This window comes from Moschus berezovskii, chromosome 1 (assembly GCF_049115385.1).
Source record: "Moschus berezovskii isolate FMDL1 chromosome 1, NW_MosBer_1.0, whole genome shotgun sequence".
Classification (NCBI taxonomy): Eukaryota; Metazoa; Chordata; class Mammalia; order Artiodactyla; family Moschidae; genus Moschus; species Moschus berezovskii.
This window is the reverse complement of record NC_142460.1, coordinates 11,214,260-11,239,741: the sequence shown is the minus strand read 5'-3', so window position 1 is coordinate 11,239,741 and position 25,482 is coordinate 11,214,260. Positions and strand designations below refer to the sequence as shown.

Below are 25,482 nucleotides of genomic sequence, written 5' to 3'. Positions count from 1 at the left end.
AGAGTTTTGGGGAACTAAAAGAAATGTCATGTAAAGTACATCTGCTTGCCAAAACCCAAAGATCTCTGAAAATCAAGTGCTTTTTCATGATGCCTCTGGCAGCAAGCCCTGTCCTGAACTGACACGGGTATCTGTGTAGCCTTTATGTACCTGGCAATGATAGACTGTATTTAAAACTGGTCTATAAAACACAGCAGAGAAGAGCCATGAAGAGCACTGTGGCAGGAGGCTGGCCTCCAAGTTTAACCTTGGATCTACTGCTTAACAACTTTATGCAACTGGGCAACCTCTGGAGGGTTCATCTCTAACTTAATCTCTGTGTACCTCCATTTTCACATGTGTGAAATGGGACTAATAATAGTAATTAGTAACAGTAACTGCTTCACAGAATTATGTGCTTGCTAAGTCACTTCAGTCGTGTCGGACTCTGCGTGACCTGATGAACTGAAGCCCACCAGGCTCCTCTGTCCATGGAATTCTCCAGGCAAGAAAATGAGTGGGTTGCCATTCCCTCCTCCATGGGATCTTCATGACCCAGGGATCCAACCTGTGTCTCTTGCATCTCCTGCATTGGCAGGCAGGTTCTTTACCCCTGAGCCAGCTGATATGTATAATACATTTATAGCATTAACTAAGCACATGTTTATTTTCCTGGGCTTCAAAATCACTGCAGGTGGTGACTGCAGCCATGAAATTAAAAGACGCTTGCTCCTTGGAAGAAAAGTTATGACTAACCTAGACAGCTTTGCCAACAAAGGTCTGTCTAGTCAAAGCTTTGGTTTTTCCAGTAGTCATGTATGGATGTGAGAGTTGGACTATAAAGAAAGCTGAGCACAGAAGAATTGATGCTTTTAAACTGTGGTGTTGGAGAAGACTCTCGAGAGTCCCTTGGACTGCAAGGAGATCCAACCAGTCCATCCTAAAGGAGATCGGTCCTGAATATTCATTGGAAGGACTGGTGCTGAAGCTGAAACTCCAATACTTTGGCCACCTGATGTGAAGAATTGACTCATTGGAAAAGACCCTGATGCTGGGAAAGATTGAAGGTGGGAGGAGAAGGGGACAACAGAGGATGAGATGGTTGATGGCATCACTGACTCGGTGGACATGAGTTTGAGTGAACTCCGGGAGTTGGTGATGGACTGGGAGGCCGGGGTCCACAGGGTCGCAAAGAGTTGGATACGACTAAGCGATTGAACTGTCTGAACTGAAGCATGTGTTCAATAAATATCACTTAATACTACCGTTTGCAAATGTTCAAATGATGATATCCTTTCTGGGATTTTCTTGGCATCTGTATATAATCTGTGTCCAACCTCATCTTAATTCCACTTTCCTGCTCTCTCACCAGACTGATGAGAGAAGCCATGAAGTCAGAGTGTCCAGGGTGGGGAAGATACAGTTAGAAGCGTATGAATGTGTGTGAAAAGAGGTCTGGGCCCTGCACAGGCAGCCTGAGGCCTCCACAGGGGCCGGGTAGCAGCTGGGTCTCAGGGAAGGGGCAGCCGCCCCAGCAAAGGTGACTGGGCTCTCTCTGCCTGGAACAGGAGAGGCGCTGACTTCGGCCAATGGTAAGTCAAACTGGGTGGGTCAAGTTGACTACAGTGACCTTGGGCATCAGAGAGACCCTGAGGCCTAAAAGAAGGTTCCAGAGAGGACTGGTGCCTGGAGTCAAGGAGCCTTTGCCTCAGGTTGGGCAAAGGTCGTCTGAGAAGTCTGTTCTCTTGAATGGAATCCCTCCGCTTTGGCTGGAGCAGAATAAATTGCTCCGTCAGGCAGGCCCCGCCTCTCTTAACTCTCTGGGGACCCACCTATCCAGCGCTCCTCATAATGCTGAGATCTACCATCCTCCCACACCGTAACTCAGAGAGGCCCAGAAACTTCTCTTTCAATTCTTGGTGTTCACAGCCCTCAGTGGAGTGTCTGGCATGAAACGGGCTCAGAAGGCACTGACAGGCCAGTAATGAAGTCAGGTAGAATTAGCTCCCTGTGCTTTCAGGAGGTAAAACATATCTGGTTCTGCACCCCACCCCTTACACCTGCATCTCAGTGCCATGACCCTTCCCCACTGGGAATACGAGGCCTGAGGTTGGTATGGGCCGGTTCCAGACTGAATGTCTGTGTCCCTCCCAAATTCATGTGTCAAAGCCCTAACCCGCAGTGTGTTGTATTTGGAGATGGGGCCTCTGAAGAAGTAATTAAGGCTAAATGAGGTCCAGCAATGTGAGAAAATAAATCTCATATCGGTTAAGCCACCCAACCTGTGGCTTTTTGTTATGACTGCTGAGCTGACTACAACGTGGCCCCAAAGCCAAGAACAAAGACAGCAGACTGAGTTTTCAAGTTTAATGGCAAAGCTGCAGTCTAGGCCTGAGGTGAGGGCTCATCCTCACAAAGCCAGGATTTTCTGTGCCCAAACTAGATAAGAGCCTGCGGCCTGGGGAGAGAGAGGGAGCCCGTGGGGAGACCAAGACACACAGATTCAGGGAGATCCCTGAGAAGGACCTCGTATCCACCTTGACAGCTTCAGGGCAATTCCTGGAGGAGGAGGATCCCTTGCTTGTTGTTTGGGGATCAGAGAGCAGAGGGCACATGGCCCACCTCCCAGATGGCTGCGCTGGGTGTTCAGACCCCCCTGCTGACCCTTGGCCCCAGGAGATAGGGTCTAGATGGGGCCCAGGGAGGCAGGCGGTAGGTGCAGCTCCTTAGAGGCTCCCGGACCATCAGCACACCAGGATGGACCGGAAGAAGATGCGGGACCTCTGCTGATGCCATGTGGAGGATGCAGGCCAGAGGGACCTGCGTGCCAGTCCCCATCTGCAGCCACGACTGGTGCAAGCACACGCATCACGGTGAACCCGACACAGGACAGCCAGAGCCTGAAGTGGAGCCTTCCTTCCCACCAACGTCCCCCACGGAAGCCTGGAGCCCAGAGTCCACCCCAGAGGGACGGGAGGGTGGACACGCCTGGATGACAGATTTAATGATGAGATGACTAAGCTATCACTGAACCTGTCTCATTTGTCCAGAAGTTTTCTGCTGTTAGGAGCCAGGGATCAAGAGAGAAATTACGTAAGTTCAGTTGGTAGAAAATAAAAAATATTTTTTACATATCCAACCAGTCCATTCTAAGGGAGATCAATCCTGGATGTTCATTGGAGGGACTGATGCTAAAGCTGAAACTGCAATACTTTGGCCACCTCATGCGACGAGTTGACTCACTGGAAAAGACTCTGTTGCTGGGAAGGATTGGGGGCGGGAGGAGAAGGGGACGACCGAGAATGAGATGGCTGGATGGCATCACCGACTCAATGGACATGAGTTTGAGTGAACTCCGGGAGTTGGTGATGGACAGGGAGGCCTGGCGTGCTGTGATTCATGGGGTCGCGGAGAGTCGGACACGACTGAGCGACTGAACTGACCTGAACTGAACTGAGCTTGGTGGCTTAGGTCAGCTGTTAGTCACACACCCTCGGGTGGGCACTTGGAAGTCCTGTTTGTGACTAACTCCTCACTTTGTGTCCGTAGACTAGACACATGGAAGCAGCCTGGGTAATTGCTTGGTGACGGGCAGGTCAACAGCAGCAGAATCCTGGTTTCAGGGGCTCTGTCTACAATGTGACATCGACCCCACTGCGACTTAGGGCCACGTCTCCCTCCTGGGAACCTAGGTGGGCCTGTGGCTGTGGAGGAGGTGACCCCGGGTGACCTCTGAGACTTGCTTATAAAAGGGGGTACATACTCTGAAACATCATGATAAGTGGGAGAAGCCAGACACAAAAGGTCACCTACTGTGTGAGTCCCTTGGTATTAAATATCCAGAATTGATAAATCCATGGAGACAAACAGTGGATCGGGGATTGCTAGCGCCTAGAGAAAGGGGACAATGGGAGACACCAAGTAAGGGACTTTCCTTCAGAAAAAGGGAGATGTTTTGGAACTGTGAAGAGGCAATGGCTGCTCAGCATTGCGAATATACTGAATTGTTCACTTAGAAACGGTTCTTTTACATTATATGAATTTCTCCTCAATACGTTATTTTTTTAATTGGGTAGGAGATTAGAGTTTGCTTTGCCTGGCTCTTCTGGGACCCTTGCTGTCTGAACCCAGTTCCAGGCTGTAGGAAGCCCCAGGGACCCGCCTGCAGGGATCTCACAGAGGCAACAGGAAGACGCTCCCACTGGGTCCCAGTGACAGCCACCATCAGAGTCTGGGCAATCCTGCCCCGAGCTGTCGAGTCATTTCTAGCCAGTCTAGTCTGGTCCTGCTGAGGCTCCGGACACCACGGAGCAAACAGCCAACACCCCATCTCCCTTCAGAATTCACAACCCAGAGTTCAGACTCTTAATAAAAGCTCTTCCACACCCTAAAGTTTGTTTACACAGCATAAGCTCTCTAGAACATCGACTAGATGTTAAACGTAACATATGCTATGTTAAACAGGATATTTGTCTAAAAGTCAAACATGTGAGAAGCAAACCACAAAGCTGGACGTATTTTGAGACTTCCGGTGTCTTAGCATTTACCCAGCTGAATTCTTTTACCACGAAGGCATCTGAGGCCTGGGAAACTCCAGAGTTTCCTGGTGAGAGGGAAGTGGATTGAGACCCCAGATAAGGTGCTTCTGCTTTCTACTTCCAGGGTCTGGAAATTTCTCTGGCCTCTACTCATAAAACAGTGTGAGGATAGTGACGCCCATACCCAAGTGCCTGACAGTCTCTGCACGCTTCTCATGTATTAGCTCATTCGAACCTCACAGCCCCCCTAGAAGTAAGTACCATTGTGACCCCCAGCTTATCGATTAGGTAACTTGCTAGGAAGCTCCAATACTCTGGCCACCTGATGGGAAGAGCTGACTCACTGGAAAAGACCCTGATGCTGGGAAATATTGAAGGCAGGAGGAGAAGGGGACGACAGAGAATGAGATGGTTGGATGCCATCACTGACTCATTGGACATGAGTTTGAGCAAGCTCTGGGAGTTGGTGATGGACAGGGAGGCCTGGCATGCTGTGATTCATGGGGTCGCAAAGAGTCGGACATGACTGAGTGACTGAACTGCGCTGAACTGACCTGCTAGGAAAGGAGGAGAGCCCGGGTTGGCCCAGGCCGCCGGGTGCCGAGCCCGCCTGCTGCCGAGCCCGCACTGGGGAGGCAGCGGTGAAACCAGCTGGGGAAGGAGCCTCACCTGATGGGACTGACAGGGGAGGCGAGGGCCCTCCTCTCGCGCTCCGGCAAAGGCTCCCAGTGGAAATCCAGCTTCCAGTCCAACACTCCTCGCTGCTGGTCCTCGGAGGGGTAATACTGCGAAGTCTTCCAGTCAATCACGTCTAGGGCTGGAGACACCACCCTGCTCCTGGAAGGAACCGTGAGATCAGAGAAGGGATACACACCCTCCATTTGCTGGGGGGGGCAGAACATAATTTAGACACCAGCCCCCAGTACGGCCACCACCAGCCACACAGCCACTGGGCACCTGAAATCCGAGGTGTCTGAACCGAGTTGTGGTGTAAGTGCAAACCATGCGTGCCCTGAGAAGACTTCGTATGAAAAATGGTGTGCCCATCTCAGTGACTATCATATTGATCGCATGGGGAAATGGTAATATTTTGAACACTTTGGGTTTACTACAATATTTTGTTGAAATTAATATCATCCGTCTCTTTATTTTGCAATGGGACTGTTAGAAACGTTTAAGTTATACCTGTGGTTCCTGTTCTATTTCTACTGAACAGCACTGTTCTAGAAAACACATTTTTCCACAGGGAGTTGGGGGCCCATTTCATTAACAACTATTTCTGCCCCTTTCTTTAAAAATCTCTCTATCCAGTAAAACAAAATGCAAACACACACACACACACACACACACACACCCTCTCTGGACAAAACTGAGAGACAGAAGAACGGAGACCTAGGTTCAGCTCTGCCACCAATGAGCTGTGTGATCTTGAGATAGCTATTGCGTCTCTCTGGGCCTTAGCTTCCTCATTTGTAAAATGGGAGGTGGAACTACTTCTTTCTTTCTCAGCTGTAATGCTCTAGGACTATGGCTGTTGACTTCTTTGGAAGTCTTTGATTCCTTTGAGAATCATGGGAAAACAATGGATCCCTCCTCAGAAAAATAATCGTATGCACATATACAAAATATTGTGTACAACTGCAGAGGGCTCACGGGCCCCTGCTCTAGGGTCTAGGTCCGGTTCCTACCTGGACCATGAAACTGGGTTGTCTTGGGAAACCAGGATCGTCAAGCCCCAGAAGTCTCCTTGGTGTTAAAGCGTGTGTGTGTGTGTGTGCATGCATGCCTGCATGTGTGTGTACGTGAGTTCATGGTGTCTCTCAGCAAAGTCCTGCATCTATATTTTCTTGTTCACTTACTGTAGCTGTTGGCATTGCATTTCATCCCAGATGTTTTGCACAGCCTGGGATTGCATGACCTCAGAGAGGGCGCTATGGGAAACTGGTGCAGATTTCGGTACAGGTTGGAAATCCTGCCTTTTGATGCATCACTCAGGTGTACCAGCAGCTGCCCTCCACCTAGTCCTATCTCAGTCACTTTTTTTTTCCTTACATGGCCCTTGATGGTGGTGAAAGGCATGAAACTGGCCTTTCATGACAGTTTCTTCTAAAACTATACCTTGGAATAAACTAGGCATGAAATCAGGGGTTATCCAGTTAGACTGGTAAGAAAAGTCTTAGACTGGCTGGCAGTTACCAGTCTAAGAAAAGGAATATTCCTGGGAAAGAGATGCCAGCCATGCTGTTTACACTCCCATCAATTTCCATCCACTTCAGAGACGGCCAGGGCTGGCACGAGCCCAGCCCATACAGAGAGGGCTGGAGTGGTCCCGGCATTCAAGGATCTGCTTTAATCTGTGGCCTTCAGTGACTGGCCTTGGCATGAAGGGTCATGGGGTTTATATTTACAGCAAAGATCTTGATACATTTTCCCCACCCTCTGGAAGGTAATGGTAACTTGAGACCTCTGGCCTCCGCCACTTTGGAGCACTATGCATTGAGCTAGGAAACTGAGAACGGGCAAGGATTTCAGGAGGACGTGCTCCCAGGTCTGCTTACTGTTGAATGTGCTGTGCAGAGCAGATGGATTTGGCAACTGGCAGAGCATTTTGTGGAATTTCAGAATCAAGAGCCAGGGAAGCCGTGTGGCTGAATTCTGAAGAATCCCATCAAGTTTGTGCCATCTTGGTAATTGTAACAGGACAAGAAAGGAAACTGCGTTCAAGTGTCAAGTTTTTCCCAGAGCTTTCAGCTGTGTCCTTCTTGATAAAAGTTGTACATCCCCTTTCCTCAGAGAATGATCACCCTAAAGTTCATCAAGTTTCTCTTTTTGCTCCATCTCGCTGGAGGCGCAGAGGCGTATGTGTCTCATTTCTAATAACTGTATTTACCCCCGGTTTCCAACACCATCGTTCCCTTTCTGAAGCCTTCTCCTTCTATTTTAGCCAGTTACATAAGTGACTCATCATAAGCCTCTTTAAATACATTTTTGGTAAAGATGAAGATTAAAGTGTCAATGAACGAAATGAAAGATGTTTCCTTGTTTGGTTTTTTATTCCCATGGACCAGAGCAGTTGCTCGGTCAGGGCTGAATTAGGAAGAAATTGAAGTTGAGAGACTTGAAAAGGAATGATTAAAAAAAAAAAAAAGTCTTATATTTGGCTTTGTGTTTCAAACCTAGATGTATCTGGAGTTCTTGGAATTCACTGAGGGCAAAATAGCAAAGCTTCCCTGTCTGACTTGGAAGGAGGGAGGAAGGGACTCACTCCACCATCCTGCCACTTGTAAACTCAGTTTTAACTCACACGCAGACTTGAGGTCAATCCTCTCCTAAGCCTGTCTGAACTCTAGGTAGTCAAGCATTTGGATTTCAATGGAGCCATCAACAAACACCAGCTAACTGAGATATGTGAGGTCAACCAAGGCACCACTGTCCAGAGAGCCAAAAGCTAACTGCAGCTGCAAACTCATCCACCAGACTTTTACCACAAGGAGGAAGGACCCTAGTTTATCTCACCACTCTCTGTTTTTCCCCTGGGCCTGAACGTTCCTCTTGCTCTGTGATGTCGAAAGTCACTCTGGAAGTTCATGCAAATTCTTGGTGTTTGTGGGAAATGTCTTATCCTGAGAAGCAAGATGCTCTACGGTCTCTCTTCCCAGAGCTTTGCTGCTCGGGTGTGATCCCAAGACTGACACTGGCCCTCCCAGGACTCTGTCTGCCAAGGTGGGAAGAGCAGGACAGGGGCTGAGAGCTTCCACAGACCAGAGGAAGGCGGCTCGCTCTGCAGGGCTGGAGGCATCTTAATCCCCTGCTGCTCCTCAAAACACACACAGATGTGCACATGTACACACACACACTTACATACACGTGCACACACACATGTGGGATTCTTCAGATTGCTTTCCATCGCTTAAGCCCTCAAATACGGAGCAGCCTCAACCTCAGCTGAGAACTAGATGACCTTGAGAACTAGGTGACCTTGAAAACTAGGTGACCTTGGGAACTAGACGACCTTGAGAATTAGGTTACCCTGAGAACTAGATGACTTTGGGAACTAGATGACCTTGAGAACTAGGTGACCCTGAGAACTAGACGACCTTGAGAACTAGGTGACCTTGGGAACTAGACGACCTTGAGAACTAGGTGACCTTGACCTTGATAACTAGGCAACCTTGGGAACAAGACGACCTTGGAAACTAGAAGACCTTGGGAACTAGGTGACCTTGGGAACTAGGTGTCCCTCTTGGATGCTTTTGGTTTGTTAATGTGGGTTCATCAGTGTTAACAATCTAACCACTCTGGTGGAAGATATTGACAACGGGGAAAGCTATGCAGGTGTGGAGGCAGAGGATATGTGAGAAATCTCTGTAACTTCCTCTCAACTGGGGGCTTCCTTCGTAGCTCAGTTGGTAAAGACTCTGCCTGCAGTGCAGGAGATTCAGGTTCAATTCCTGGGTCGGAAAGATCCCCTGGAGCAGGAAAGCACAACCCACTCCAGCATTCTTGCCTCTCAATTTTGCTATGTACCAAAAATTGTTCTAATAATAAAGTCTTTTAAAAAAAAAAATGAAGACATCCCAGACCCTGCACTTTAACCAGTGATCCAGGAGCTCTTTGTAAATTATAAATGGATACACACATATTTTTAAAAAAGAACTAGGTGTCCCTAAGGCAGGAGCCTGGACCAGTCTTGAAGTGGAAAATAGCATGGTCAGCCTCCTGAGCCAGGAACACCCCTAAGAGGGGGGTTTTGCCCTTGGAAATTTCCCTTTTTCTCTGGCGATGACCCTTCCTCCCTGGCTTGGGCACTGGAGCTGCAGTCAGCTCAGGCAGTGGTGGCTGGGGAGGTGGGGTGTGTTCTGTGAGTGGCTGAGGCTATAGACCATTTCTCCCTCTCCCGCCTCCTGCTCTACAGCCCCCGGGGATGGGTTACCTGTCACCAGCTATTCTGGCCAGGAGGGGCTCCAGCCAGCCCGGCTGGCACTCGCAGTGGGCGTCCATGAAGACCAGCACGTCCCCCGTGGCCCTGGCGGCCCCCAGCATCCGGGCCCCACTGACGCCCAGTCTCCTGTTGCTCCTGAGCAACTTCACGCCCTCCAACCGGGCCACATGCTCGCTGAGAGCCGTCTTGAGTTGTCCTGGAATCGACAGGGGGGTGGTCAGTGAGGTCACGGGATGCCACAGCCCCCGAGGGTGCGATGACTATCACTAGGATCATCGCCAGCAGGCCGCTCTTGGGAGCAGCGGTGAGCATCACCTACATTACGGGGTGGTTGTTGCTAAGATGCAAGATGCATTGTTCCTTTGGGTGGATCGGGGCCCCTCTGGTAAACACTGGGAGAAACGGCGTCATGAAGCTAGGAGAGAAGAGAACGCGCTCACACTCTCCAAAGGCAGCAGCGAGGCTGAAGCAGATGCTGCTGGTGCCCTGCTCCGCTGGGACCCCTCTTGCTGGTTTGGTTTGCAGGTGCCCAGCTGCCAGGGGTTGGCCGCCAACTGAAGTCCCCATCCTTCCCTGGAGACGTGCCCCAGGGGACCAGAATTGCCTCTTCTACCAGTAGCAAGAAGCTGGGCAGAATGCCACCCCGCTCCCCAGGTGGGTGGTGGGTGGGTTGGCAATGACCGGCCGCTGCCTGAACACCAGGCCCACTCTTTGCCTCAAGGCATGACAGATGCTATGGTGCATCTGGGAACGGGCTGTGGCTGAACTTCACCTGACACCGCATCTTAGCTCAGCTCCTTCTGCATCCTCCAGGTTCCCCCGCTCCCCTAGAGCGTTCCCCTGAGAGCACTGCCCCGACCCCAATAACATACACATGAGTCCCCATCTCAGGCTCTGCTTCCAGGGCACCTGACCTAAGACACAGGGGTCAAGGAAGTCAAAGACAGAGGGGCCATTGTAGGTGCCCCCAGGAGGGAGGCACTGGCCAGAGAGGTCTTACTGCAGGGGTGGGGGAGTGAGCAATGAAGAGAAAATGGGGGGCTAGAGATTGAGTTCAAAAGTCTACACATTCTTTCGGGAATGACAATCCTACAGAGGATACAGGTCAAGAGAGGCTTTTTAGGCTTTGTATTCAAGATCAGGTTCAATTCCTAGGTCGGGAGGATCCTCTGGAGAAGGGATAGGCTACCCACTCCAGTATTCTTGGGCTTCCCTGGGGGCTCAGCTGATAAAGAATCCATCTGCAATGCAGAAGACCTGGGTTCAATCCCTGGGTCGGGAAGATCCCCTGGAGGAGGGCATGGCAACGCACTCCAGTATTCTTGCCTGGAGAATCCCATGGACAGAAGAGCCTGGCAGGCTACAGTCCATGGGGTTGCAAAGAGTTGGACGTGACTGAGTGACTAAGCACAGCACTGAACATTCAAGATCAGAAAAACGGTGCAAATGGACAGATGGGAGTGTGCCCAGATGAGCAAACTAGCAGAGATGGAAAGACCAGCAGAGTCATCCTTCAGAGTCAGGGTGAGGGTGTTGGTTCCAGGAGCCCCCCCACCCACCGCAGACACCAAAATCTGCAGATGCTCTAGTATCCAAGTCCCTTATATAAAAGGTCAGTACATGGGACCTCCTTGGCAGTTCAGTGGTTAGGACTCCACACTTCCACTAGAGGGGCACGGGACTAGGATCCCATAGGCCGGGCAGTGCGGTCAAAAAAGCCAACAACGAGAGGGCAGCACAGTCACCCTCCAGCTGCTGGTTCTGCGCCTGCAGCCAGCATCACACCCTGTTCGTGTCACAGTGGGGCGGAGCCTCAGGGGCTCTTCCCGGATGAGTCTTCCCTGTGCCCGAATCCCCATCTGCGGGACTGCTTCGGGGACTCCCGCCCACACAGGCTTCAAACCCCAGTCTGTGCACGGGGGTCCCCCAGAGTCCAGGCCCTCCCGAGAGAGCCTTGAGGAAACCTGCGGCCACCTTGCTGGCTGAGGTCGTCCACCAGGACTATCTCCTTCAGGAAGGCCCTGGGCGCCGTGTCCAGGATGCTGTGCACGGTCCTCAGGAGGGTGGACCAGGCCTCGTCGTGGAAGCAGAGGACGACGCTGGCGGTGGGTAGGCTGTCCGTGGGCGGCGGCTGCTGCACGCACCTGCAGGGAGGAGAGGCAGGACGTGAGGGGAAGGGGAGCCCCAGCTGGGCGGCTCCAGCCAGTGGCTCTCCTCCCAACTTGATGGCTCTCTCCCTGGGTTGTCTCAGAATTTCCACTGAAGAGAACCCATGACGCCCTCACAGACGTGCTGCCCACTGTCCCCCAGGCCTCGGACTCCAAGAACTGCTTCACAGTGTTTATCCTCGCCTCTCCCCTAGCAGTTGAGCAGGCTTGCCACCATGTCTCTGCAGACGACTGTCCTAATCTGGAAAATGGGAATGAATGACAAGATCGCCCACCTCTTAGAACCGGTGTGAGGCCTTAACAGGACAAGATACACAGTAAGTGTCCTGTCCACGTGGAAGAGCGTCTGTTTAAGAGCAGGGGCGCTGTTGTCTTTATTTTTGTACTCCTACACTCTAGCATAGCGTCTGACACATGCTGCATGTTGATTTTCACCTCACTGTATATGTATCCTTTGCCCTGAAGTGGGTCTCTTGCAGGCAACATTACTGTGGGTTCTTGTTTTTTTTTTTTTTTTCTTAACCCACTCTGCCACTCTGTATGTTTCAGATGTGGCACATTTATAGGCACATTTAGCCCACTGACTTTTAAGGTAATTATCGATAGACATGTATTTATTGTCATTTTAAACCTTGATTTCCCATTGATTTTATATTTCTTCCTCGTCCTTTTCCATTTTGTGGTTGGCTGATTCTCTTTTGTATTATGCTTATGGTCTTTGCTTTTTGGTTTTTGTGGATCTATTGTATGTTTTAGACTTGTGATCACTCTGTTTTTCCAGTACATTAATCCCTTCCTATATCTTCTTGTGTTAGACTGGTAGTCATATAGGTTCGAACACGTTCTAGGAAAAAGAACTGTATTTTCTTAGTCATCCCCCACATTTTATGATTTTGATGATTGTATGATTTTACATCTTCAGGTTCATGCTTTTGCTGTCCATTGTGGTTGTCATCACTTTCACGGAAAAATTCTTTTTTTTTTTTTTTAAAAATCTGTGTACTGGTTTATTTACATGATTTACCTTCCAATTGTAATTTTCTCTTTCCTATAGATGCTTACTTATTTTCTATTTAGAGAAGACCTTGCAATATTTCCTTTAGGGTGGGTTTAGTATTGTTCTATTCTTTTCGTTTTTGCTTGTCTGAGACATTCTTTACTTCTCCCTCTATTCTAAATGATAATCTTGCTGGGTAGAGGATCCTAGGTTGCAATTTTTTCCCTTTCAGGACTTTGTATATATCTTGCCACTCCCCTGTGGCCTGCAACTTTTCTGTAGAGAAATCAGCTGACGGCCTTATAGGGGTTCCCTTGTCACCCTCTCTTTAACTTTTGCCATTTTAATTATCATCTGTCTTGGTGTGGATCTGTGTCTGTTCAGATGACACACAGGTGCTGACTTTACAAAGCCAGGGGCAGGGATGTAAAGCCATGGTTCGCACAACCGCAGGGAGAAAAAACTCAGCCCTGCTTCCCAAATAGTGTGGCCCCTGGGGCTCGGCTGTGGCTACATCCACCCTTCTGCATGTGGGCAGCCTGTGGCGTCTGCTTCTGAGCCCCTGAGTGGTGGCTGGGGGCACTCTCTGGGAGCCCGTGGAGGTAGGGGTCAGTGAGTGGAGACAGCAGCTGCTATAGTGACCCTGCCCCTGGCACACTCCTTAGCAATGGTGTGTTGCTACTATGGAGGGCTGGGCTTCTTCCAAGAACACCTGTTGTTGAGCTGGGCCACACTCCAGGCCCTTCAGGCTGCATCCCAGCAGCCAACCCCAGTCCTCTCCCCAGGCCAGGCCTCTGAATTCCAAGTCTCAGCACCCAGCCCCAGTCCGTAGCAGCAGACCTGTGTCTCAGGCTGGGTGCCCAGCCTGGTGGCTGGACCGTCTGTGCAGGCCTCTCTGCTCTGTCTGCCGCAGGCTGGTGGCTGGGCTCACCTCTGAGCCTCTGAAGCTCCATTTCTGAGCTCCCCGCTGGTGAAGGGGCTTCCCAGGGTTCAGGAACGTTTCCTCTTTTCGGCTCCCTCCCAGAGACCCAGGACCTGTCCCACTTACCCCCTTTTCCCCTTTCATTCTGCCCAGTTGCTTAGAAACCTCTCTTGTCCTTTCAGGACTTTGAGGTCTTCTGTTAATTGCCCGGGAGGTGCTCTGTGAGAACTGCCTCACTTGTAGATGTGTTTTTGATGTATTTGTGGAAGGAGGTGAGTTCCACATTCTTCTACTCTGCCATCTTGATTAGAGCTCTCTACATGTTAATTATTATTAATAGTGTAATTATTATTGAAGAAGTGGCAAGGACAGAACCTTTGGGAGCAGTAACAACACGCCAGATGCTGTGTCAAGCCCTTTATGCACGTTATTGCCTGTTGAGTCTGTGGCTTGGACCACTTCACCCCACTTTACAGATGAAGAAACTGAGGCTCAGAGGGAACAAGGCTCATCAAAGCCACACGATCAGTGATTGGCAGGGCTGGATATTATGCCTTCACAGCAGTCACACCCTTTCCCCTTTGCTGGTTTGTGACTGGACCAATGGGTATGGGTGTGTGTGTGTGTGTGTGTGTGTGCGTGTGTGTGTGTGTGTGTGTGTGATGGTGTGATCTCTGCCGGGAGACTAACAGGTTCCCACCTTCCTCTCCAGGTGAAGAGAATGCTCTGCTTTATGTTTGCTGAGCATGGGGTCTGTGAGGACTCTGAGTGAATCCACAGTGGAATGAACTCTAATAACAACCTGGCCCATAAAGCAACATGCAGTTCATGCCTGTCCACATAAGTGTCCACAAAGGCACTTTCTTAAAATGCACTGCTAGAGCACGCCTTTCCAGGTTGTAGCTGCTGAAACCACCAGCCTGTCCTCAGAGAGGCATTTGCAATAGGGGGGTTGTCTCAAGGACCTCAAACTTCTAACATCTAAAGGCATCTGTGCTGGCCTGGGGATCAGCCCTAGCTGTTCACCAGCTGGACACTCCTCTGCTGGATGTGTCCCAGCTGAAGCTGGAGCTCTCAATGCACTGGAAACTTGCCTGTGACTCTCTGGGAAAAATGCTACATGGTGAGGGACTGGTTCTGGGTGAGTGCTTTCAGATAATGGTAAAATTCAAACCTTAGATGATGAAACAAAGCACATGAATGGCTCGTGAGCTGTGACAACTGTAATACTGCTTCTGTGTTTATACACTATTTCTTTTCATAAAGTACTCAGAGTCACGCCAAATCAGGAAAGGAGTACATCAAGGCTGTATATTGTCACCCTGCTTATTTAACTTATACGCAGAGTACATCATGAGAAACGCTGGGCTGGAAGAAGCACAAGCTGGAATCAAGATTGCCGGGAGAAATATCAGTAACCTCAGATATGCAGATGACACCACCCTTATGGCAGAAAGGGAAGAGTAACTAAAGAGCCTCTTGATGAAAGTGAAAGAGGAGAGCGAAAAAGTTGGCTTAAAGATCAACATTCAGAAAACTAAAATCATGGCATCTGGTCCCATCACTTTATGGCAAAGAGATGGGGAAACAATGGAAACAGTGTCAGACTTTATTTTTTTGGGCTCCAAAATCACTGCAGATGGTGACTGCAGCCATGAAATTAAAAGACGCTTGCTCTTTGGAAGAAAAGTTATGACCAACCTAGACAGCATATTAAAAAGCAGAGACATTACTTTGCCAACAAAGGTCCATTTAGTCAAGGCTATGGTTTTTCCAGTGGTCATGTATGGTTGTGAGAGTTGGACTCTAAAGAAAGCTGAGCACTAAAGAATTGATGCTTTTGAACTGTGATGTTGGAAAAGACTCTTGAGAGTCCCTTGGACAGCAAGGAGATCCAGCTAGTCCATTCTAAAGGAAATCAGTCCTGAATATTCATTGGAAGGACTGATGCTGAAGCTAAAACTCCAGTACTTTGGCCACCTGATGCAAAGAGCTGACATTTAAAAAGACCTTGATGCTGGGAATGATTGAAGGCAGGAGAAGAAGGGGATGACAGACGATGAGATGGTTGGATGGCATCACTGACTCAATGGACTTGAGTTTGAGTAAATTCCGGGATTTGGTGATGGACAGGGAGGCCTGGCGTGGTTCAGCCCATGGGGTCGCAGAGAGTTGGACACGACTGAGTGACTGAACTGAACTGAACTGATTCAAAGTCACTCCGAAGAAGTATACACAATAAAATAATGATTAAAAAAAAATCCTAAAAAGAATGCTGCTGCCAGTCCTGTGAAGAAAGAGCATTGCTGCCAGCAAGCCACCGGCTAGTGCAGCTCCTTCCCTGTCCCACCTCTCAGTGCAGCCTGAGGGGACTAGGGATAGAGGAAGACAGGATACTGGAGATGAGTGTCTCAGAAATGGTTTCAACGAGCCCAGATTCTCACATCCTCCCGTGCAGAGCAACGCCTCAAGATCGTTCACTTGAGATGTCTGTTTTTTGTGATTGGCAGTAATCTTCCGATGTTCGACTCCATTCGATGTTGGCTCCATGGCTTATTTGTTTTTCTTTTTTTCCAGCAAGAGCTCCCACATATCTGGCTCCTCTCTTCCTTCTGGGGAGCAGTTCCTCAGAGCTGTCTGAGCTGTTGTCTCCCCGGTTACAGTCCTCAGTAAGGTTCCCAAATAAAATACAACTCTCAACTCTTAGGTTGTGCATTTTTCTTTAGTTGACGAGTGGAAAGTCAACATTTGGAAAAGGACATACATGTGTAGGTCAAAAGAGCCTTGGGATTTCTAGAGAGAATTTAAAATTTGACTCTAAGCTTCCTGGAACCCAAAGTAAAATGGGAGATTTACAGAATTGTTACCATCAGAAAAGCTACATACCAGGTTGACTTTTTTTTTTATACAATTGACAACTTTTTAATTTGAAATCATTTAAGGCTCACCAGAAGTTGCAAAAGTAGTACAGAGAATTCCCGTGTTATCGTCACCCAGCCCCATCCAGGGAGCGTACTGTATACCACCACCCACAGCTATCAAAACCAGGAATCAGACGTGGTTCAACACTATTAAGTCACAGGCAGACCTTATTCAGAATTCACCTGTGTTTACATCTAGCACTGATTTCTAAAAGAAATTCCTATGGACTTTAGGGCTTCTCTGGTGGCTCAGTGGTAAAGAATCCACCTGTCAGTCCAGGAGACACAGGTCCAATTCCTGGTCCAGGAAGATCCCACATGCTGTAGAGCAACTAACTGGGGTCTCCTGCACTGGAGGCGGATTCTTCACCAACTGAGCCACAAAGGAAGCCAGCTAAGCCCAAGGGCTGCAACGACTGAGCTGTGCTCTAGAGGCCGGAGCTGGGGCAAGGGAAGCCACCACGAGAAACCCGCTCACGGCACCTGGAGGGTGGGCCCCGCTCACCGCGACTGGAGACGGGCCTGCACTGCCATGAAGACCCAGCACAGCAATAAATGAATGAACAGAATTTTAAAAAGAGCAATTCCTGTGGACTTCAGAAAGAAGGCCGAAAGTCAGAAGGCCCTCTTAAAGAGTTGACAGTATTCTCAGAAGCATCCACAAGATGAACAAAACAGTGAACTACACACGAACGTCTGCAGCTTGATTTCAGGGCGATTCAAATAACACATCAGAAATGGAGCAATACCAAGATTGGCAAACCCAAGGGTCCTAGAAACAGGGATCTCCGATGGCTACTGCAAAGAAATCTTGCCACAGTGAACTCAGTGGGTACAGAAAAACCCCGAAACATTATTTGGGCAGTTGCTTGCATGATGGCTGTTTTCTAAGTCAGATAGGAGAGGAGCTGGGGACAAAGAGGCCTGCATATGGGATTCCCATGGTGTAGATTCAGAGGGACTGAAGTCCATCACCTCAGAACATAGCTGCACCATCCCGAGGGAGTGACCCCTTTCTCTACCTCAATCCATAGATTATGAGGACAGGAAACAACGCATGTCTGTGTGTGTGTGTGCGCGCATGCGTGTGCATGTGTGCACGCACGCCTGTGTGCACACATGTGTCCTTGTAGTGACAGAGAACAACTGCAAGTGCAAGTCGCTCAGTCGTGTCCGACTCTCTGCGACCCCACGCACTATACGCTCCATGGACTTCTCCAGGCCAGAACACTGGAGTGGGCAGCCTTCCCCTTCCCCAGGGGATCTTCCCAACCCAGGGATCGAACCCAGGGCTCCTGCACTGCAGGCAGAATCTTTACCAGTTGAGCCACAGCTAGGGGTACCCTTGTAAAGAATCCACCTGCAATGTGAGACATCTGGGTTCGATCCCTAGGCTAGGAAGATCCTCTGGAGAGAGGGCTTCCCTGATGGCTCAGCTGGTAAAGAATCCACCTGCAATGCAGGAGACCTGGGTTCAACCCCTGGGTTGGGAAGATCCCCTGGAGAAGGGAGAGGCTACCCACTCCAGTATTCTGGCCTGGAGAATTCCATGGACTGTATAGTCCACGGGGTCGCAAAGAGTTGGACACGAGTGAGCAACTTTCACTCACTCACTCAACTCATAGCTGATCCACTTTGCTGTACAGCAGAAACCAACGCAACGTTGTAAAGCAACTAGACTCCAATAATCATGATAATGAAGAATGGCGCTGGCCCTGAGCCGGTGCCCTGCATTCACTGCCTCTATCAGAAGATGTATTCTTACTGCAGGATGGATCACAGAGGCTCTTGTAAGCTTGAAATTCTGTGCTCCTGGCTCTTCGGAGAGCCCTCTGCATAGAACAGGGAGAAGGGATGAGGACAGACCAGGGGAGCTGGGTTTTTGAAGAGAATCTCATAGGATTGCCCTCCTCTCCCTCCACGTCCTGTTCCAGAGTTTTCTAGGTTTTAAGAAAGACGGACTGTGTTCTGTCTTCCTGGTGAGAGAGAGGGGTGACGAGATGACAGGGAAGGTGCGTGGCTGGGATGAACTCACCCAGCTTCGAGGACTTTGAAAAGCAAGCGAGCTTTGGAAAAGTCTTCAAGGCTGGGCGGGGGCTCCCTGAACTGTGGAGGCAGGTGTCTGGCAGCAGCTCAGAGAGGACCCTTCACGTGCTCCAGGGAAAGAGGCTCACGTGTCCTCAGGACATAAGCAGATGGCTCTGGAATACCTCTTTAGGCAACCACAGAGCTGCCGGGGCTGCGAGCTGAAAATAACTGCTGTGGCAATGTGGTGCTCCCAGGAGGACTGGCATGCTCCTGGGGCCAGGCCAGCTCTCCCACCGAGGCTCTGAGGGCAGCACAAAATAGCAGAGACAGAGCTTTGGTCAGGCCTCAAAATAGCAGAGACAGAACTTTGGTCAGGCCTGTGTCTCAGGGCCTACGAGATGCTCTTCAGAGGAGCCAGGATTGATTCTTTTGCTTCTGGAGGGTGGAGTGAGCGAGAACAGGGGTCTATGGGCCGGGCAGGCTGCGCAGACCCCCGTGGAAGGAAGAGGCTCGGGATACATGCTTGGGCTTCTGGGGCCCAAGGTCATCATCCAGTGATGGCCTCATCGGTCTCTGGGCAGCACCGAGTCTCAGGGGGGTGGCCAGATGGATCCGTGTGGTAGCACAGGGGCAGAGGGGTTGTGGGAGGGGGTTCCCTGAGAGCTCCAACACCCTGACAGTTGAGGGAATCTGAGGAAGTCCAGTTCAGTTCAGATGCTGAGTTCAGTCCAGTTCAGTTCAGTCGCTCAGTCGTGTCCAATTGTTTGTGACCCCACGGACTGCAGCGCGCCAGGCCTCCCTGTCCATCACCAGCTCCTGGAGCTCGCTCAGACCCGTGTCTATTGAGTTGGTGATGCTTAGGAAGAGTGCACATCAGACTTTGACGCTGAGTTCAAACCCCAGAGCTGTCCTTATGTGTCTTGGACAAGAGACATATGCTTACTGATAGCCAGCCTTCCTTTCAACAGTTTCCAGATCCACAGGCCCAGTCACTTCTGCAGTAACCAATGCTTATTTTTCAGAATCCTTTTGATTCCAATAAGTCCTTTTCAAGCATGCTGTTTACTCTCAATTTTTTTATCAGCAAAATGGGTTTTTTGGAAGGAGCAAATGAGTGAATTCATATAAAGTGCTTAGACCAGTGCCCTACTCATAAGTAACCTTTCAATCAGTTCAGTTCAGTTCCGTTCAGTCGCTCAGTCGTGTCCGACTCTCCGCGACCCCATGAATCACAGCACGCCAGGCCTCCCTATCCATCACCAACTCCCGGAGTTCACTCAAACTCATGTCCACAGAGTCGGTGATGCCATCCAGCCATCTCATCCTCCGTCGTCCCCTTCTCCTCCCGCCCCCAACCTTTCCCAGCATCCGAGTATTTTCCAGTGAGTCAACACGTCGCATGAGGTGGCCAAAGTATTGCAGTTTCAGCTTTAGCATCAGTCCTTCCAATGAACACCCAGGATTGATCTCCTTTAGAATGGACTGGTTGGATCTCCTTGCAATATAAGGGACTCTCAAGAGTCTTCTCCAACACCACAGTTCAAAAAATCGATTCTTCGGCGATCAGCTTTCTTCACAGTCCAACTCTCACATCCATACATGACCATGGGAAAAACCATAGCCTTGACTAGACAGACCTTGGTTGGCAAAGTAATGTCTCTGCTTTTTAATATACTATCAAGGTTGGTCATAACTTTCCTTCCAAGGAGCAAGTGTCTTTTAATTTCCTGGCTGCAATCAGCATCTGCAGTGATTTTGGAGCCCAAAAAAATAAAGTCTGACACTGTTTCCACTGTTTTTCCATCTATTTCCCATGAAGTGATGGGACCAGATGCCATGATCTTTGTTTTCTGAATGTTGAGCTTCAAGCCAAGCTTTTCACTCTCCTCTTTCACTTTCATCAAGAGGCTTTTGAGTTCCTCTTCACTTTCTGCCATAAGGGTAGTGTCATCTGCATATCTGAGGTTATTGATATTTCTCCCAGCAATCCTGATTCCAGCTTGTGCTTCTTCCAGCCCCGCGTTCCTCATGATGTACTCTGCATATAAGTTAAATAAGCAGGGTGACAATATACAACCTTGACGTACACCTTTTCCTATTTGGAACCAGTCTGTTGTTCCATGTACAATTCTGACTGTTGCTTCCTGACCTGCATACAAGTTTCTCCAGAGGCAGGTCAGGGCTGTTTATTATCATTTCCTGCAAGCTTCCAAGCTTCTTCATCAGTAAAATGAGGATAAGATGTATAGTGACCGTTAAGGGCTCCGGAAAGATTGAAAACCTCATGTAAATGGAACCCTGTGACCTGCGGCCCTTCGTGTCTGGCTCCTTCACTTTGCACAGTGTCTTCAAGGTTCGCTGTGTTGAAGCACACATCAGTACTTCACTCCTCTTTACTGGCGAATACTGTTCCGTTGTTCGAGCAGGCCTCACTTCACCCATTCATCAGCTTCTGGATGTTTGAGTATTTCCATTTTTGCTTATTATGAGTGGTGCGGCTATGAACATTCATGTGTAATTTTCATGTGAACATGTGTTTCCAATTCTCTTGGGTATATACCTGGAACTGGCATTGTTGAGCTATGTGGTACATGAATGTTTGATATATTGAGGAAATGCCAAACCGTATTCCAAAGCAGCTGCACCATTTTGTGTTCCAGCAACTTTGTCACAGCCTTGTCAGCACTTGCTATTGTCTTTTTTTGTTTTTTTTAAATTTAGTCATTTCAGTGGGGGTGAAATGGTGCCTCACTGTGGTTTTGATTTGCATTTCTCCACTGATTAATGATTTGAGCATCAGCTCGTGTGCTTTTTGGTAATTTTCTATGTATTATTTGGAGAAATGTCTGTTCAAATCCTTTGCCTATTTTTAAGTAGGATATCTTTTTATTTTTATTATAAGGGCTATTTATACATTCTGATGCAAGTCCCTTATCAGATACATGATTTGCAAATACTTTCTACCATTTCTGGGTTGTCTTTTCACTTTCTTGAAGAACATTTAAAAACTTTATGAAGTCCAATTTACTTATCTTTTAAGTCACTAAATTTTGAGGTTGTATGTATGTAGCACCAGATAAGGCATATGCAGTCCATTCTAAAGATGAGAAAACTACACTCAAAAGGGCTTAAGTGACCTGCTTAAAGACGTACAGCAAACAGGGCTTCCTCGGTGGCTCAGCCATAAAGAAATTGCCTGCAATGCAGGAGCTGCAGGAGACTCGGGTTTGATCCCTGCGTCAGGAAGATCCCTTGGAGGAGGGCATGGCAACCCATTCCAGTCCTCTTGCCTGGAGAATCCCATGGACAGAGGAGCCTGGCGGGCTTCAGTCCCTGGGGTTGCAAAGAGTCAGGCATGACTGAAGTGCCTTAGCATGCCTGCCTGCACAGCAAATAGCTGATGGTCCGTGTGGCTCTAAACCTTGTGCTCTTGACCAGTATGTGTATATTGGCATCTTGGACTAAAGTGCTAACAGAATGTTGTGGATTCAGCCATAAAGCTTGTGTTCCAGTGACTGTGATGGGAGGGGATTATTTGAAGAACATATAATCCATTTGTTTCATCAAATTCTCAGGGCTGTCTACACTGACTTAGTAAAGTCCTCAGAAAGCAACTTCCTTTGATCCCACTGTCTTGGCTGCCTTAGAAACTTGCTTCTGTGGCTTCTTGCTTGGCACCATGCTCTCAGCTTTACTCAGAGAGCAGTGAAAGAAAGCCTTTCATGACAACTGCTTTGCGGCATGGTCTCTGTAACACCTGTGGAGGCATGGTCTCCCCCAGCACTTCTATCCCCTCCACATGACTCTGGAGGGAAGTTTCCTCAAGACAGAAGCGCCAGGGAAATCCTTTCCTCCTCTGAGGACACGGTGTGTGTCCTCCTCCTGAGCAACTCTCGATATTCATGGTGTTTCCTTTTTCACTCTGGCTGCAGGGAAGCTCAGAGTAAGAAAATGGTGACTCAGCTGGCTAAGAATCTGCCTGCAATGCGGGACACCTGGGCTCAATCCCTGGGTTGGGAAGATCCCCTGGAGAAGGGAACATCTACCCACTCCAGTATTCTGGCCTAAAGAATTCCATGGGACTGTATGTATGGTCCCTGGGGTTGCAAACAGTTGGACACGACTGAGCGACTTTCACTTCCCTAGCCATGGATTGCCTATTTTCACTCTAATTTTCTCTTTGATCTCAACTTTCCATTTTCTATCCAGTCATATAACAGTTATTGACTGACAACCTACTACGTATAAGGTCTGGGAGGTGGATTAAGTACAATAAGTCCCCTGACTGTGAAGAAAGCTGATCACCGAAGAATTGATGCTTTTGAACTGTGGTGCTGGAGAAGACTTTAGAGGAGATCAGTCCTGGGTGTTCATTGCAAGAACTGATGCTAAAGCTGAAACTGCAATACTTTGGCCACCTCATGCGACGAGCTGACTCACTGGAAAAGACTCTGATGCTGGGAAAGGTTGGGGGCAGGAGGAGAAGGGGACGACGGAGAATGAGATGGCTGGATGGCATCACCGACTCTGTGGACATGAGTTTGAGTGAACTCCGGGAGTTGGTGATGGACAGGGGGGCCTGGCGTGCTGTGATTCATGGGGTCGCGGAGAGTCGGACACGACTGAGCGACTGAACGGAACTGAACTGAACTGATGGGAATCTTCAAGTTGCAGACTTTCAAAGATGTGAGTGTGCATCTGATTCCAACAAGGAGCCAGACCCTGTGCCATCGGCGTCAGGGGTGAGCAGCACTGCGGCTCGCCCGCCGTCTCCCAAGGCTGACGACCCTTCCTCTCTACCGTCTCCCGCCTCCTCTGCCTCCTCCAGTCAGCAGCTCTTCTTGCCTGCTCACTCAACACCAGCCGCTGTGTGCCAGCTGTTGTACTGGACTACTGTACCGCTCAAGGGACTGCCCTGTAAGATTAGAAACGTTTTCTTTATTCTTTGTGATTTTTTAATGTATCGTTTGTGTGAAAAGTATTATAAACTTGTTACAGTACAGGACTATTGAGTCAGGGATGCCATGCGACCATCTCATCCTCATTGGATGGTGTCACCGACTCAATGGACATGAGTTTGGGTAAACTCCGGGAGCTGGTGATGGACGGAGAGGCCTGGCGTGCTGCAGTCCATGGAGTCACAAAGAGTCGGACATGACTGAGTCACTGAACTGAACTGAACAGTTCTATGTAGCCCATTGTGTTCATTGGGTACCTAGGCTAACTTTGTTGGACATGCAAACAAATTGGACTTAGGAATGTGCTCTTGGAATGAAACTTGTTCATATGAAGGGGACTCATCATAGATAAAAGCCTTGAAGCAGAGTTGTGTGATGCCCCTGCCTGATCCCCTGGGGGATATCCTAGAGTATAGCAGAGCCTGACTTTCTACTGTCTGGCGGTTTTCTCTGATGGCCAGAGACGTTCTCCTTAAGCACCAGCAACCTGAAGAGCTGCAGAGTAACCTCCTCCAACCCCAGGAGCTGCCCTCAGTCGGTGCCTAAAAGGAGTCAGTGTATTAAAATCCAGCAACCCAGACCCTAAGCGAGGGGCAGCAAGGTGCTGTCACCAGGTGCCCCCGCAGGGCTGAGCCTCAGCTGCCTACAGAGGAAACCACCTGCAAACCCGCTTTTCATCCGCTGTCCCCCATTCTCTGCCTCACCATCCCAGCCCCCCAGCAGGGCTCCCTGGCACCACGGACAAAACAAATCCTTGCCTTGGGGTCTCCCCCATTCCTCTGATTACAGGAAGAAGCCTTTATTCAGCCTCCACCTTCCCTGAGTGCCAATGGGCAGATTCAAGCAGTTGTCAATTAGGGGAGAAGGGAGGGACGTGAGAGCAGGGAGAAATAGTCAAGAGGAATAATAGTGGAGCCTTGCACCAGGGTCCTGGGTTCCCATCAAGGGATGCACGCAGCAATACCTTTGTGCTGTTTTGCAGAAACTGAAACCCCCTCCAGTTGGGAGAAGTTAACTACACTGCCCACAAGCATGTAGACCCCAGACCAGTTGGAACCAGAGGTCCATTCCAATGATGCTGACTCCTACTTACCTAGTGAAACGGAAAGTCGCTCAGTTGTATCTGACTCTGTGTGACCCCATGGACTATACAGTCCGTGGAATTCTCCAGGCCAGAGTACTGGAGTGGGTAGCCTTTCCCTTCTCCAGGGGATCTTCCCAACCCAGGGATTGAACCCAGGCCTCCCACATTGCAGGCAGATTCTTTACCGTCTGAGCCACAAGGGAAGCCCAAGAATACCTGAGTGGGTAGCCTTTCTCTTCTCCAGATCTTTCTAACTCAGACTGGGATCTCCCCCATTGCAGGCAGATTCTTTACCAGCTGAGCCATCAGGGAAACCCAAGAATACTGGAGTGGGTTGCCTTTCTCTTCTCCAGGGGATCTTCCCAACCCAGTGATTGAACCCAGGCCTCCCACATTGCAGGCAGATTCTTTACCGTCTGAGCCACAAGGGAAGCCCAACTAACAACCAATTAGAAGAATGTCCATGAGCTGCTCACGCCCTCTTTGAACCATTACTATAAACCTTGATGCCCCCCTCCATGCCGGGGTACACACAGTTTTGAGGGCATTAGCCTGCTGGGCCCCCCTTTGCCTGGCAAAGCAATAAAGCTATTCATGTTTCCTTGACCTCAAGCTCTGCCTCCAATATTTAGCTCAGTGTCAGAACACAGAGGCAGATTCGGCTTCACACTCACCCCCAGCTGTCTAGCACTTGTAAAAGTTCAAGTCGCTGGGCTCCAACTCAGAGCCACTGAGAGGTTTTAGCAACGGCGTCTGAAAAATCTACTTTCTTTAAACAAGCAATCTGCAGGAATCTGACACGCACGTACATTTGGGAACCAGTGATAAAGCCCCTCGCTGCTCCGGAGCGTGGTCTGCGGACCAGCAGTGCTGGGACCAGCCCGGAGCCTGATAGAAATGTTGCATCTCGGGCGGTTCCCCCCGGGTCAAATATGTCACACTGCG

General features: G+C 49.4%; 1 protein-coding gene across 4 annotated transcripts in view; it reads right to left on the bottom strand.

Annotated features, from left to right (window-relative positions):
- The window catches only part of GALNT15 (polypeptide N-acetylgalactosaminyltransferase 15), a 42,165-nt gene that overhangs the window by 12,729 nt on the left and 3,954 nt on the right, over positions 1–25,482 (bottom strand). For all 4 annotated transcript variants that reach the window (XM_055416832.2, XM_055416824.2, XM_055416812.2 and 1 more), the window contains exons 2-4: positions 11,434–11,603; positions 9,451–9,655; positions 5,187–5,354 (exon numbers count right to left, since the gene is read on the bottom strand). In XM_055416832.2, coding sequence (XP_055272807.1) covers positions 5,187–5,354; positions 9,451–9,655; positions 11,434–11,603 — 543 coding nt within the window. The remainder of the gene's footprint in view (positions 1–5,186; positions 5,355–9,450; positions 9,656–11,433; positions 11,604–25,482) is intronic.